Consider the following 16,209-nt stretch of genomic DNA (forward strand, 5'->3'; position numbering starts at 1 on the left):
TTTGTGTAGTAAGCTCATTTTTAGATATATAAAATCCCTTTTGACTTTTCTCTTGGAAGAACAAGTACAGCTGCATAATTTCTGTATCCAGGACCTGAACGGGCTATGCTGTAATACCACACTACACCCAAGGACAAAAAGTGGCATTGTTGCTACCAGAAAAGCAGGCCTTTGTTGAGCCCACCTGTAGGATGTGCATATTTGTCTCCAAGCTGATACATCTCATCTGCATGGACACATTGTAGCAAATGGCTGCTGGTGATGTACTGGATTTAGCTGATGCAAGTTTGCTCGTAATAGTTACACATGTAATCATCTCTTAGCTGCAACAAATATTATATCTGTTGTGATTGTCAGTGTAGATGTGAGCACAAATGATTCTATTTACTGACATTGAATATCATTTATTTACATGATACTGAAAAAATTGTTACGCCATCCAGCCTATTTTTTCCATATATCTAGACAGCCTTAATGTCTGTGTTTTTACAGTTAATTTCATAGTAAAATTCATGTGCCTTACGTGCCAAAATCTATGATAGTTCATAGAGATAAAATATTCATTGATGAAAAATCTGCAATGTAAACATGCCCAATAGGTCAACTTTAATCCACAACTAAAATCTGTGTTGGAATGAAACCCCACAGCAGTTAAAAAAAAAAGCCTAAAAAATTTAACCTAATGTGAGAGCTACACTGTGGCTTGTGTTGTGCAAATTGCATCTAAAGTTATGCAATTACCTGCGTACATGATTGGGACTTGCTGGTGTGCAACTTTATTACAGTCTCAATTATGTAGCTGTCACAGTCACATATGACATGTATTAAGGTCAGTTCTGGCAAAGAGACTTGCGAAGTTGGATTTTGTGTGACTGTTAGGTCATGGTCACATCATGTCCTATTGTTTTTGCGATCTTCATGACATGCAACAAAGTTATTTAGCCCTAGCCTTTAAAGGGTTTCTCTCCCTTTTCCCCGCATTGCCCTGCTCTTATTTCCCGATTTGATGATGGAGGGGTGGGGGGGGGGGAGGGGGGGAGCAAGGACGGGAAGTAGCTGTGCTGAGCGCAATGATCTCACCATTGCTGTGTCTCCCCTCCAGGAAAAATCCAATCCAGGCAACAGTACAGAGAGAGAAAGGAGACAAGGTTCAAAAGAAAACAATTTTGCTTATGCAAAGCATTAGCAAAGTTGCTTTCTTTTGCATTTCCTAAAAGAGGTTTAGGTCATGGAAAAACCCATTTAAATGGTTATCTTTCTTACAAAAACAGTGTCACCATTGTCCTCAGGTTGTGTCGTATTGCATTCACTTCAATGGATATGAGCTGCAAAACCACACCCAAGCTGAGGACTGGAGAGGTGCTGTTTCTGTAGGAAAGCGGACAAGTTTTTTTTGTAGACATTTGTTTCTACATTTAATGTAGAAAAATTCTCGAGAAAAGTTAATATCAGTATTTCTTATTAATTTAATTTCCAAGGTACATGCATGGGCCCCCATATTGTGTAAGTTATGAAGGGCCCTGGGACTACAGGAAGGAGGAGACATAGTTGACATATGTATTATTTTCTGTTTTAATAATGTGGCGTCAGCGTGTGTTATATATTGGGTAGCGTGGAATGGTTTTAAGCCCTGCATGCAATCCCATATTTTTATGATCTCTCAATGTTATGCCCAGCAGGAATTTTCCCACCTCTTGAAGCTTGAAATAATTATTTCCAGCTTTCTTCCCCCAGTGGAGTTGTGTTGCAAATTACTTTATTTTTACATGCATTCACACCTATAAAACAGATTTTGCTTTTATTGGAACAAAAAAATATAACAGCGCAGAATTTGTAGAATATATTAAGCAAAGGGCTGTGGTATGCCTACTGATCTATGTTCTCATGAAATCGTACTTTCCATTGAATCACAGAAACAGATGTGTTAATACTACCATGAAAAATTGTCCTTCATTTTTGTAGCCAAGAAAGTAACACAGACTTATTGGAGCTGATAGAGTTCAAATACCTGTTCATGGATTTTTTCAAGTTTCCTTTCATTGGATGATCTGAGCCAAGTGTGTCAGTTTTCATTCATGTAATTTTATTTTGTCCTTACAGCGCCATCTACCCCTCCTCGCTTCCTTGCTGTAAGTCAGTTATCCAGTTCACTTGTGAAGTTATCATGGCTTCCACCTCTGGAGCCAAATGGTATTATACTTTTCTACACACTATATATCTGGTAAGACAAAACACATGCTGTAATATTTCACATTGAATTGACATGAGCTTTGTGTCTATGTGTGGCCGACTGTTCAGCATGACTATAGGAGTGTTTTATTAACACCCCCCGACACACACATCATCCCCAGTCATCCTATTTTTATTTTGCATATTTTTAGTTTTAAAACACATGTAGAAAGAAAATTATTATGATAGAGTACAATGCATTAAAGGCTAAGGCAATCTTCGCCACTGGGTATTGAAATAATTCCGAAGGAATAATGGCCCATGTGGACAGAATAGCTTCTTGTTGTTGCAGCAAATTAAACAGGTTATCTAATGCTATAAAAACATGGCCACTTTTTTCCAGAAACAACATGACTATTGTCTCCAGCTCAGGTGTGGTTTGCAATTAAGCTCCATTCACTTCAATAGAATTCAGTTACAGAACCCCACCCAAACTGGGGACAAGAGTGGGGCTGTCTCTGAAACAAAGTGGCCATGTTTATGTAGCGCTGGATAACCCCTTTAAATGGAAGTATGTACCCTTAAGCTTTATGGGTTTGCACCAAACTCATCATAATGAGGCAGGCAGAATGATAATTCTATTGCAACTTGCTACACATGATATGTAGCCTTCCTTCATACTATAAACTAATATTTTGTGGCAAAAAAATAGATGTGTTGGGGCCATGATCTGTGTTGCAAAAAAAAAATTGTGCAAGTCATTGCTGCATGGATCACCTATTTCAAATTAATGGGTCCATGCAATTGTAGATGATTACGGATGCACATCCAAAGTCTTATCTGTAATTGAGGCTTAATGGCTATGGACAGAACTATGGATCTGTAAATTGGGCCTTAGGTGGCAAATTTTCTTATTCCTAATAGAAAATGTGCATAAAGTCACCCCCCCTCCCCCCATTTACAAGACTTTTTTGTTACAATTGCTAGAATTCTGCAGCATTTTGCTTTATAAATTTCCCCACTTTTTTTATTTGTAGCGTTTACCTTTTTGTATTTTATATCCTAGGGATGAGACATCAAACAAAACTGTTAATATTGAAGATACCTCAGTGGACTTTATAGATTTTGAAAGTAATCATGAATACAATGCATATGTTACATCAAGTACTAGATTTGGGGATGGAAATGTCAGAAGTGATATTTTAAGATTTAAAACACTGGAAGGAGGTACATAGTAAATGTAAATGTTATACCATGTCTCACTCATCACTGTTGATTGCACTCAGAATTGTTCTATATTAATCTGTGATAGTGTATGCCTTAACAGCTGCTTGCTTACGGTAACAAGTTGTAAAGTTAAAATTTATTTTTGGGACAAAGAGTAAATAAATAAAGGGCAATAAAAATGTCTAATTTCTTTTAAACACAAGCTTAAAAAATAGAATAAGTTTGATTATTTAAAAAAAAATGTAATTTACTAAAAATCATAAGGTAACATAAAAAGTTGCAAAAATGTGCACATTTTTTTACATCAGAAAACTTGAATGCATGCCTTGATCTTCTTCTCCCCCAATAAAAAAAATACAGTAACTGTTTATGTTGTTTATAGAGATAAGCGAATCTCAAACGCGTTCGGGTCTGTCCGCCCTTGTTCAGACAGACCTGAGCATGCTCAAAACTTACACACCTCTAGTTGTTTATCCTTTTAATATTTCAAATCTGTAAAATAAGTATAAAACTAACTTTTATGTGTGAAAGAACTACAAAAAGAAACATACACAAAAGCGGAACTAAATCTTTTGCTCATTTTACTAAAACATACAATAAATACTTAAAATAAAAATGAAATATAAAATTTCAAAACTGAATATACCCCAAAATGCAAAGAACACCCCACACAGTAAAGTTTTAGTTCTCAGAATATATGATTAGGGAGGGGGGGGGGAGTCTGCCAAAGTGCCATATGGAGTCATAAAAGCCATAAAGTGCTCCACAGGAAAAAAATAAAAAGTATGTAAAGTAGCAAAGCAGCTCCTTAAAAAAAAAAAAAAAAAGAAGGTGGAGGAAAGCTTCTTTGTATACTCTTAGAATGTTGTGGGGCAAAACTAATATTCACCTGGTTAAAAAAACAAAACAAAACATAGGCTAAAATTATTTATGAGTTTACTAAATATATATAAAAAATATAAGCAAATCAAACATGTATTTAGTATCTGCACAGCTGTAACAACTTAATAAAGTTAAAGTGGTACTCCGGCATTAAATATATATAGTGCTGCAGTTATATAGATCCTGTGGTCCTTCTGAGTTTAACTTGTCTTGGCAGTGATAGCCCACTTAGCCAATCATTCACTGAGATGGGACAGAGTTACGACCAGTAATTGGCTGAGTTTACTGTCACTGCTGCAACGAGTCTGAAAAATAACCCCAAAGAACGACAAAGTTGGCACTATGCAGGAACCAAGTCACAATACTGTCAAGTCAACAACAAAAAAAATAGAAGAAAAAAGTTTGGGGCATTGGAACTATATATATATATATATATATATATATATATATATATTCAACTACAGTCATCCTCACTGTCCTAAGCCAGCTCTATGACCCTCATGGCTTCCTTTTAGATTTTTACTGTACTTGAAATTCCAGGTTGATCTGCTTTTTTTTCCCCCTAGGCATTGCTCTAATTTCTAATGTGCTCTATAGCTGTAAAACATGTTAAATGACAGAATATATTATTTTAATATCTAATCTCAGAATCTATATGTTCTAAGGAATCGGTTTACAAGTTGAAGAATGAATATCCTTTTATTTGTGCCATTCCACATTTTGGAATATAACAGTTATTTATTCAAATTTACAGTTCCAAGTGACCCACCAAAGAATGTGTCATATAGAAATCTCACCTCTACATCTGTAAAGATTTTCTGGAACCCACCTGTTAAACCAAATGGTGTTATACTATATTATTCGTTATACTTTAGGAATACTTCTAACATCTATATCAGGGTAAGGAAATATTTTACCATTTATATCATTCATTATATTATTCGCTCCGTATGTTTGTCAAATCAGTTAAGAAACAAATAGTTGTTTTACGACTTTTATTATTGCTGTATTAAAAATGACCTTTGACATGTTTGATACCAATCAATATTCTCTCCCTGGCTTATTGCTTTCTACGTCTTGTTGCAGTAGACAGATTCTGCAGTAAATCTATACATCCATCTCCTACAGTAAGCAGGGGAATACATGGTACCAGGAAGAGAAGCATTCTGCCAAGCACTTCATCTACCCACACCAACTATTTAAAATGAAAGTCTTTATGACCTATTACAACCAAATAGAAAAAAACAACAGCTAATGTTCACGTATTCCAGGCTCCCACAATAAATTGAGTGCCTCTTCTCTTTTCAGGCCTGTGAGCCACTGAAATGAAATCCCTGGGCAGGTGTGATGACATCATATAATTGTTCTGGCCGTTGCAGAGATCACATCCCAGTGGCTTATAGGCTGTGGGCCTAAAGTGCCCTAAGGGGACATTTCCCTGCTCTACAGTTGTACTTCTCTGCATCTGCGTCCGAAGGTTGGCAGTTGCCTCGATATCCAGAGCACCAGGCTAAAAATTCAGGACTTGAGCCCGTGTATCTATTTATTAATGCCTCTGTATAAGCTACGCCAGTCGGCTCTGCAGCCCGCGGGTTGTGCACCTCTGCTCTAATGCAGTAATAGTACTGGGAAGTACTGGCACTTTATGCCAATGGTGTAATGTACTGTACCAATGTGAATATGACCTCAGTTTCAGGAATAATCCATAAATGTCACTATGACAAGGTGATAGATACCCTTTAAACTTATTAATGAAATACTGCATCAATAGTGGCCTCCAACTTCCTAGACTTTAACGGTAAGATACTATAGGGGTCATAGTTTGTCAAAAGCTGGAAAGCTACAAGTTGGAGATCACTGTTATAGAGGGGGAAATACTGGTGTATTTATGTGCCAATGTTAACAAAAGTCCCAGCCCTCTTACCCATACCAGATTTATTTAGAGGAGTGCCTCTCAGTAAATTTCACAAACCCCCCCCCACCACCACCAGAAAAAGAAAAAAAAACAAAACATATTTGGCCATTTAATTATATAGACCAGTTTTCTCTTAACTTATTTTAATACCGTAAAGAGTGGATTTTGACCATGTTCCTCTACCTTGAGAAAGTGAGAGAGTACCACAGACAGGATTTTACCCTCTGCCTGCATTGGCTAAAGGACAAATGCTGAGAACTGAAGATGCCCTGTTACAGAGACCATCTGGCTCCTACCACAGTATGTTGAGCAGGCACACATCCTTCCCAGTTTGCTCTTAGACAAGTGACAACATGTTGCAAACACAGTAACAAAGTCAGTTCATTAAATGTGTGTAAATAGCAATTGTTTCAGGATGAAGGTCATTCAACAACAGAAGTAAGCAACAAATGCTGGCCAGGATAAAAGGAACATGCTAATGAATGTTTAACACAGGCAAGCTTGTCTTCACAGGATGCTCACTATTGTATCTCATGTACAAGGAAGCAAATGCAACCATGTTTCATTCATTATTAGGGAATTGTATTTTATTGGTGTCCTACAGTGTCGGACTGGAGTGCCTTGGCCCACCAGGGGAAATCCTTCTTGGGGCCCACCCTTCAGCCACTATACTTATCTATGGTAACATTAATAAGGGTCCATTAACACGGTGTGATATGGGGCAGTGTAGGGCTGCAAACGATTGCTAATTAGCAGGGCAGGAATACACCGAGATGTGCGGCCAACAACAATGATTTATACAGCTGCACAAAAGATCAAATCAGCCGACTAGCGGGCATTTGCGCGTCAGCTGATCTCTGACACTTTTACATGGGGCTTCCTAGGAGCTTTTGTTACCTATAATTGCCCTGTGCAATTGGCTATAAGACAGGTTTCTTTGCATGATAACACTTTATACAGATACAAAAGTCATACAGCTACCAATAACACCAGTATATAAAGAGCAAATATCCCCACACATATTACCGCCATACTGTTACTGACCAGATCCTGTATACCAAGACTGATATTACCAATAATACCAGTATATAGGAGGGAAATAGTATCACCATACATATTACCGCTATACTGGTGCTGACCAAATCCTGTATACTATGACCAATATTACCAGTATACAAGGGGGAAATATTACCGCCGCTACTACTGACTAGTACCACCACATACTGACTTACACCGTCACCACTGCTACTGAATAAAATCCTCTGTACACAGACCACTATCACCTCATACAGTCATATAGAGGCAGACCCAGCTCTACACAGGCTCTATACACCATATACATTACACTGCAGTTACATCAGGTGACTCACAGGAGACGTCTTCTCTGATCGGAGTTCTTTCCTTTTCATCTTCTTCTCCATCTGCCCTGGGCCATCAGAACTTCTCCGAGCCACGAATCCACAGAATCTGCCAGACAGACATATTAGGCTTCACACTCTGGCACCATCCTCATCTCTCTACACACTGCAGATCTGTACTGTCCCCTTTACTGGTCCCTTGTTCAGTCCTCCATACAGATGGCCCCATGTGCATCTACTATAGTAGAAATCCCCCTATGCGCAGTCCCCCTATAGTAGATGACAACCTCTGTGCATCCCCTATACAAGGGGTAGGGAACCTTGGCCCTCCAGCTGTTGCAAAACTACAACTCCCATCATGCCTGGACAGCCACAGCTAAAGCTGTAGTTTTGCATTAGCTGGAGAGCCAAGGTTCCCTATCACTGCCCAATAGTATATTACCCCCTCTGTGCATGCCCTATTATATACATCCCCCCTGTGTTGTCTCACCTATAAATGGCTCCCCTATGTTGTCCCCCTTATAAATGGCTCCCCTGTGTTATCCATCCCGCATATACTGTAGATAGCCCCCTTTTGTTGTCCATCCCCCTATACAGCCCCCTTATGTTGTCCATCCCCCTATATAGCCCCCTTCTGTTGTCAATCCCCCTATACAGCCCCTTATGTTGTCCATCCTCCTATATGGCCCCCATATGTTGTCCATCGCCCCAAAACAGCCCCCTTTTGTTGTCCATCCCCCTATACAGCCCCCTTTTGTTGTTCACCCCCCCTATATAGCCCCCTTCTGTTGTTCACCTCCCTATATAGCCCCCTTCTGTTGTCCATCCCCCATATAGCCCCCTTCTGTTGTTCACCTCCCTATATAGCCCCCTTCTGTTGTCCATCCCCCATATAGCCCCCTTCTGTTGTCCATCCCCCATATAGCCCCCTTCTGTTGTTCACCTCCCTATATAGCCCCCTTCTGTTGTCCATCCCCCATATAGCCCCCCTTCTGTTGTCCATCCCCCATATAGCCCCCCTTCTGTTGTCCATCCCCCATATAGCCCCCTTCTGTTGTCCATCCCCCATATAGCCCCCTTCTGTTGTCCATCCCCCATATAGCCCCCCTTCTGTTGTCCATCCCCCATATAGCCCCCTTCTGTTGTCCATCCCCCATATAGCCCCCCTTCTGTTGTTCACCCCAATATAGCCCCCCCTTCTGGTGTCCATCCCCCATATAGCCCCCCTTCTGTTGTCCATCCCCCATATAGCCCCCCCTTCTGTTGTTCACCCCAATATAGCCCCCCCTTCTGTTGTCCATCCCCCATATAGCCCCCCTTCTGTTGTCCATCCCCCATATAGCCCCCCTTCTGTTGTCCATCCCCCATATAGCCCCCCCTTCTGTTGTTCACCCCAATATAGCCCCCCCTTCTGTTGTACATCCCCCATATAGCCCCCCTTCTGTTGTCCATCCCCCATATAGCCCCCCCTTCTGTTGTTCACCCCAATATAGCCCCCCCTTCTGTTGTCCATCCCCCATATAGCCCTCTCCTGATGTCCCCCTAAAAATAAACAAAAACAACTCACCTTACAACACGCTCCCCCGTCGGTCGCGGGTGTCTTCTTCTCTCTTCACGACAGATCCGCAGCATCCTGGTGAAGTCCCGGGCAGCACGTCGCCTCTGAGCTCTGTGTGCGCCGCGGCGGCTGAGACTTCCGGTACACGCTCCCAGCCGGAAGTCCCAGCCGCCGCAGCGCACACTGAACTCAGAAGCGACGTGCTGCCCGGGACTTCCCCAGGATGCTGCGGATCTGTCGGGGGCGAGAGCGGAGGTGACACTGACACTCTTGTGATCGCAAGCAAACGCTGCTTGCGGTCACAAGAGTGATTGACAGGGCGGGAAGCCTATGGCTTCTCGCGCTGTCAATCAGCACACTACATTTAACTGGAAGCGATTGTTGCGATCGCTTCCAGTTAAAAAGATAGGTGCCGCACCCGAGTGGGCCCCCCGGGAGCACGGGGCCCCGGCTGGGCTTGCTGGCTGGAGACCACATGGCTGCAGTCTCCAGCCCTGTGTCCCCTGACAGGGGGTCGGGGCCCACTCCAGCTCGGGGCCCACCGGGGGTTTCCCCGGCCCCCCGGTGGCCCAGTCCGAGCCTGGTGTCCTAGGTTCCATACAGTCCTGGATAAGATCTGCACAGTATGGTTATGTTGAAGTATCTTATATAAATGACATAATACATACAGTAAAACCAATGTGAAATTACCAAACAAATTTCAGATACATATTTTTTCTAGATTGGTATTACATAACATCAAACTACAGCTGATACATAATTTTTTTTTGGGTAGGATGAAAAAGATAAGTGCTACAGAGTGGGCCATACAGTATGTTACAGGTGGACGCATCTCTCACCTCTCAAGGCAATAAATTTACTGCCTTCTGGACCAGGGTTTTGTGGCAGCCTAACATTTTGTATACTTTTTGTGCCATTTTATTTGGTGGTACATCAGCTTTGCTTTTGGCTTTTTTACTCTTAGTAAAAAAAAATGTTGTGATATTGGGGGCAAATTTACAAATAAATTGGAAATAAGTGTCTGCTTTTTATTTTTCCATTTTATGTTTTATTGATAGCACTTTTCGTTTTAAATTGTATCCCCTTTCTGTTACACTTATTTTTATTTAGGGGATGTTTTCAAAGGGGGCAGGCTAAAAGCATAGTTTGAGCCTTTTTCTCTTTTTTACTGGTTTGTTATATTTATTCTTTTAGTTTGTCTTAAATTTTCACATACACATGCACTATCTACAGTTTTTATTGTACATATTGTGACAATTGTGAATCACAATATAGCAGCTTATAACAGAGTCTGCCATGCTGCCCACAACCTGGGGCCCTTTTATATGGTTAAATGTGGGTTGGAAATTTATTGGCAAACATTAAGATTGGTGCTCAGTTGCAGAGCCTTCACAAAGTTTGATGCATCTTGTGACCAGGCCACATGAATGATAGCTGGGTTGTTTGTGCAGCCATTTAAATGCATTATGAGCTATACATCCCCTCTTTGCTCCTTCACTGAGAACAAGGAACCCTCATTTCCCATAATCCACCAATGTAAAAGACTCCTTAGTTGTTTGACATAAATATGTTATTTAATAAGGTAAAGTCTTTTAATTATATTTTCTGGTTGATTCTGGTTGAAACACAATTATATTACTTTAATTAGCCACTGATTTAAAAACACAATAGGCAATGAGTCTCACATAATGTATTCATAGTATATTATTACTTATTTTATGTATCCTTTGAATTTCCCTTCAATTAAATATATTCTCTCTTAGAATCTTACTTCAGGTGATATTTCCATTTCATCCGATGGCAATGATTTATCAGCCACAATCCATGGTCTGGCAAAGTTCAGCCACTATGAATTCTGGATTTCTGCAAGTACTATATTCGGAGATGGTGATCAAACTAGTGAGGTCATTGATGTCAACACCGAGGAAGATGGTAAGTAACAGTTATGCACAGCTGTTATTTAAGTCCTGAAATACTATGTTTTCCCTGTCCCTGTAAAATTCAACAACTTGTTGGATTCAAACCAGTATGGCTTTACTGAGCACAGATCATGTGAAACCAATTTCTTTGACTTAAAGGAGAAGTCCGGCCAAAACTATTTTTTAATATGTTATTACTTATGGAAAGTTAGACAAATTTCTAATGTACATTAATTATGGGAAATGCACATATAGGGCTATTTCCCTTAAGTAGATCAGGGAGACTTCAGATTCTCTAAAAAACCGTGACGTCACGAATCGGGGGTGTAATTCCAATGGAGTGTCCAGCAGGGGCGCACTATATATAGAAGTCAATGAGTACCATTGACTTCTATATATAGTGCGGCCCTGCTGGACACTCCATTGGAATTACAATAGATGTGTATGAGAATGTACTGTACAGCAAGTGTCCTTGCTCTCCAAAGTAATCCATAAATGTATTTAATCAGTACGTTTGGATGGCACCGAGCAGTGAGGGAGAGAAGTGCATCTACCTGCCACCTCCCTCCCTGCTCGGTGGTGGTGGTGCTGCTGCTGCTGCCACATATGCACAGTACAGCTCCCCCATTATCTGTTCATATTATGAACAGATAATGGGGGAGTAGTACCTGTGCTATTCCGATAACGAACGCCGCCGCCGCACAGCTGCTTGTCCCAGCACTTCAGCATGCCCCCTCCGTCGCTCCCCCTCCTCCACCCAGCTAACAAGTTGTAACTATAGTGCCGCTCATCACCGCCTCTCTCCGCCACTCATCGCCGCCACTTACTTTTTCTATCCACTGCTGCTTACTGCCTCTCTCCGCTGCCTCTCTCTGCTGGCACATACCGCTTCCCGGTCCGCACTGCATGCCGGCCAGGGACAGGAAGCACCAGGAGCGCTGGGACAAGCAGTTGTGCAGCGGCGTTCGTTATCGGAATAGCACAGGTACTACTCCCCCATTATCTGTTCATAATATGAACAGATAATGGGGGAGTAGTACTGTGCATATGTGGCAGCAGCAGCACCGAGCAGGGAGGGAGGGAGGAGGTAGATGCACTTCTCTCCCTCCCTGCTCGGTGCCATCCAAACGTAGTGGTTAAATACATTTATGGATTACTCTGGGGAGCAAGGACACTTGCTCCCCAAAGTATTTCATGAATGTATTCAATCAAAAACATACTGTATAGTATATTCCCATACACATCCATTGTAATTTCAATGGAGTGTCCAGCAGGGGCGCACTTTATATAGAAATCAATGGTACTCATTGACTTCTATATATAGTGCGCCCCTGCTGGACACTCCATTGGAATTACACCCCCGGTTCGTGACGTCACGTTTTTTTAGAGAATCTGAAGTCTCCCTGATCTACTAAATAAAGGGAAATAGCTCTATATGTGCATTCCCCATAATTAATGTACATTAGAAATTTGTCGAACTTTCCATAAGTAATAACATATTAAAAAATAGTTTTGGCCGGAGTTGTCCTTTAAGGCCCTATTACACGAAACGATTATCTTCCGTATTCGGACGATATCAGCCGTTACGGCCGATAATCGTCTCGTGTAATAGAAGACAACAATCAGCCCACATGAACGATGTTGGCTGATTGTTGTCTGTTGTCTTTCAACAAAGCAACGATCTGCTACCATCACTCCAAGTAACAGGAGCGGCGGCAGCAGACTGCTGCTATCTTCTATGGGCTTTCCGGACGATCTAGCGATCACTCGGGCAGCCCCCCCCCCCCCCCCCCCCCGCAGCTCCCCACAGCCCCCTGGCTGACCCGCTCACTGCTGACGCATGTAATAGCACCAGCAGCGATTGGGAAATGAGGACCAAGCCCTCGTTTGCTCCTCTCCATCGCCTGGTGTAAAAGGGGCTTTAGTCCCAAATATGTTGGATGAAGGTGCTGCCATAAACATCACCTTCTCTGAACTGCAGCAAAGACTTTGATACAGTTCCACACAAAGAGTTGATAGATAACTTATTGAAAACTGAACTTTATTTATCATTATCAGCCGTACATCTCTCCGTGTAAATAGGAAATGTGCGGCTAATATCAATATATTTAATTGTTCGCATGAACAACCAGTGCAGCACGATTAGCCAGGCCTTGTAAAGGTGCTGCAAATTATCAATGATAAGCAGGATCTGGTTAAAAGTGGTGTGACACATGGGTCTGTTCTGGGTCTTATTCTTTTTAATATATCACTACATCTGTATGTACTGTATATATGCTCCTTAAACAAAATAAGATTACTTGTCTTGCTTGACTTCTAGTCCCAGACTCTGAACCTATGATCAGAGAGTACAAGAACGTAACATCTACTTCAGTGCTGTTATCATGGGATGCCCCTGAACATCCAAATGGTATTATAACTGGTTACTACTTACAAATTTATGGACCACAAGGAAACTATCCTATATTTACCACTCAAGTTTCCATAGTTTTGGAGGATCTTCTACCTTTTACTCAGTATTTTGTATTTGTTGCTGCAAGCACAATAAAAGGAACTGGTCCCCCGAGCCAACTCGCCTTTCATACAGATGAAGCAGGTACTAGTTGTTTTTTTTTAACTATTTTTTTTTTTACTTTTACTTTTGTGCAAAATTAAAATAATCAGAAAAGTGATCCTTCTTAATCCCTTACATGTTTCTAGTTTCACTGTCCTTAACTCTTTTCTCATGTGTCTTCTTGAGTTATGGCATTCCTCTAACAAGGTCACAACTGTACATGATATATTTCTCTCTTGTGCTAAAATTTCAGTGCTCTGGCAGGTTTAGTTATGCTACAAAATCTCTACTTACAGTGGTGGCATTTCCCTATTTTATCCTGTACTTCCTGACTGAAAGTCATTGTAGAAGAAAAATGATGTTCCTACTCCACCTTTAAAGCAATACTCTAATTACATCTGTACATTCAGTAAAATTGACCAGTTACATTTTGGTTAAAGCAAACTGCTAGATTTTTTTTTTACTGCATACCCCACTCCTTGTATGCAACATTTATCTTAAAACCTTGGTGGACAGCAAAATAATTCAGTGGACTTGAATCCAACCAACATAGAGTTTATATATTTTCCTATGTTTTTGTTGGTTTACTCTGTGTTTTTCTATTTTCTTCTATACTTATTTTTTTTTAAAGATTCTGACCCCCACTATTTTATATCTATAGGTAGGATTTTATAGCTAGAATCCATTAAAACCCTTGTACCCTGAAATTATGCAGTTCTGCCCAGCCAAACCTGTCTCGTCATAAACCCTATGGTTAACTGTGTTCAATTCAGTAGAGTCATAAGGGTTTCCTCTTAGTTCTTTCTCTGCTTTCTCAGTTGCTATCTATATTTTTGGAAAGACTCAACTGAATGTATCAACTAGAGATGAACGAAGCAGCCGGAAATTTGTTTCACAAGCTTTGTGAATCTCCGGTCAATTTTTGCGAATTGAATCTTAATGAATTTCATTAAAACAGCCAAAGATATAGTAGCTACAATATTGTGACTATTACAGAAGGGTGAAATTGTTAAAGAATGTTGTTATAAATTAGTTAGTCTCTTCCTGCTCTGCTCTAACTGCCTGCTTAGATCCTGGGCTCCCTTGCACACACAGCCGATTGGCCACCTCCGTTAAAGGGGTTATCCAGTGCTACAAAAATATGTCCACTTTCTTTCACAGACAACACAACTCTTGTCTCCAGTTCAGGTGCAGTTTGCAAAAACCCCGCCCAAGCAGGAGACAAAAGTGGGGCTGTCACTGGAAGAAAGTGGCCATGAAGAATGTGGCTGGATAACCCCTTTAATGAACCACCTCATATAAAGGGGGAAGGGGAGGTGCTGACATCACCCACAGACAGTCCTCCTTGATTCACTTCATTCGCTTCGCTCATTTCTAGTATCAACACAAGCACCCTTTCCTAGCACAATACACAATTTGTTTTCATATATTTCTAAAACTCCTGCCATTGTCCTGTAACATGTATTATATTGCCACATAGTTTGTCTCTTAGTAACTTACTGTTTATACAAGTTTATATTGTGCCTAATTTGGTTATTTAAATGGGTATTTTAGTATAAAAAAATTATACTTACCTGTTCCCCCCAGCAGTTCCGGCTCCAACATCTCATCTCAGATTCAGAGAGAAGAGATAAGGGGCTGGGGACCAAACGGAGCTTAAAAAGGTGGTGCAGGAGACCAGGGTAGGTAAGTATCTCTTTTTTTTTTTCTTTTTTTTATAGCCTGTCCAGTTTTGTTGATGCTGTAGTGTGTGAATATTCAATTACTCAAATTATTGTGGCAATGATGCAACCCAATGATTTGTATTGCAGAACCATCTGCTCCTCCACAGAATTTGACTTTTATCAATTCAAGTGACAATTCTGCCTGGTTACAGTGGAGTCCAAGCCCAAAACCCAATGGCATTATACGAGCATACAGCTTTAGAATTGTGGAAAACAACACACAATCTATATTTTACCAGGTAAATACAAATAATGTATTGTGGGCATCATAAAAAGCACCTGCTTTGTTAGTTGATTTTATCGGAGGAAGTTAGCTTTTTTTCCTGTTTATTGTGTGAATAGCATGTACTTTATTCTGCAGGTTGCTACAATGAAAGAAATATGAAATAAACAAATGAGGAAATTTATCATTTGTAATTTTTTTCACACCTTTTAATGCTAGTTTTAATTGGTGAAACCATGGCAACATGAAATGTCCAATAGCTGTACAGTGTCGCAGCAACATCGGAGACCCTTTATAGCTATTGAACATCAGGATGATCGGGACTTAGACCCACCTATCCACATCTCAGAAGGAATACTTCCAAGATGTGCAATGAGAGGAATGTGGAACATTTCTGTTTGAACATGAACTGGACGTACTGTTGACGATTCTTTGAACTGTAGCTATAGTATCTTATTCTGTGGTCAGAAGCTGTCCTACTGACGCCCACTATCCTTGGAAAAAGTAATGCAGCTTGGAATACTTTGCTATCTATCTATCTATCTATCTATCTATCTATCTATCTATCTATCTATCTGTATCTATCTATATACAAAGATGTTCTGCAGCACGGCAGCATAGGTGAAAAAGAGTGCTATACAGTATGTTACAAAAAAATCAAAAAATACAGGAGATGCAAC

At 40.6% G+C, this 16,209-nt stretch overlaps 1 protein-coding gene across 3 annotated transcripts in view; it reads left to right on the forward strand.

Moving 5' to 3' along the window:
• Positions 1 to 16,209, forward strand: part of PTPRQ (protein tyrosine phosphatase receptor type Q) — a 284,668-nt gene that overhangs the window by 148,980 nt on the left and 119,479 nt on the right. For all 3 annotated transcript variants that reach the window (XM_069973994.1, XM_069973980.1, XM_069973987.1), the window contains 6 exons: positions 2,101 to 2,221; positions 3,236 to 3,396; positions 5,033 to 5,178; positions 10,873 to 11,041; positions 13,349 to 13,624; positions 15,394 to 15,545. In XM_069973994.1, coding sequence (XP_069830095.1) covers positions 2,101 to 2,221; positions 3,236 to 3,396; positions 5,033 to 5,178; positions 10,873 to 11,041; positions 13,349 to 13,624; positions 15,394 to 15,545 — 1,025 coding nt within the window. The remainder of the gene's footprint in view (positions 1 to 2,100; positions 2,222 to 3,235; positions 3,397 to 5,032; positions 5,179 to 10,872; positions 11,042 to 13,348; positions 13,625 to 15,393; positions 15,546 to 16,209) is intronic.

The sequence above is a fragment of the Dendropsophus ebraccatus genome, chromosome 1 (genome assembly GCF_027789765.1).
Source record: "Dendropsophus ebraccatus isolate aDenEbr1 chromosome 1, aDenEbr1.pat, whole genome shotgun sequence".
Classification (NCBI taxonomy): Eukaryota; Metazoa; Chordata; class Amphibia; order Anura; family Hylidae; genus Dendropsophus; species Dendropsophus ebraccatus.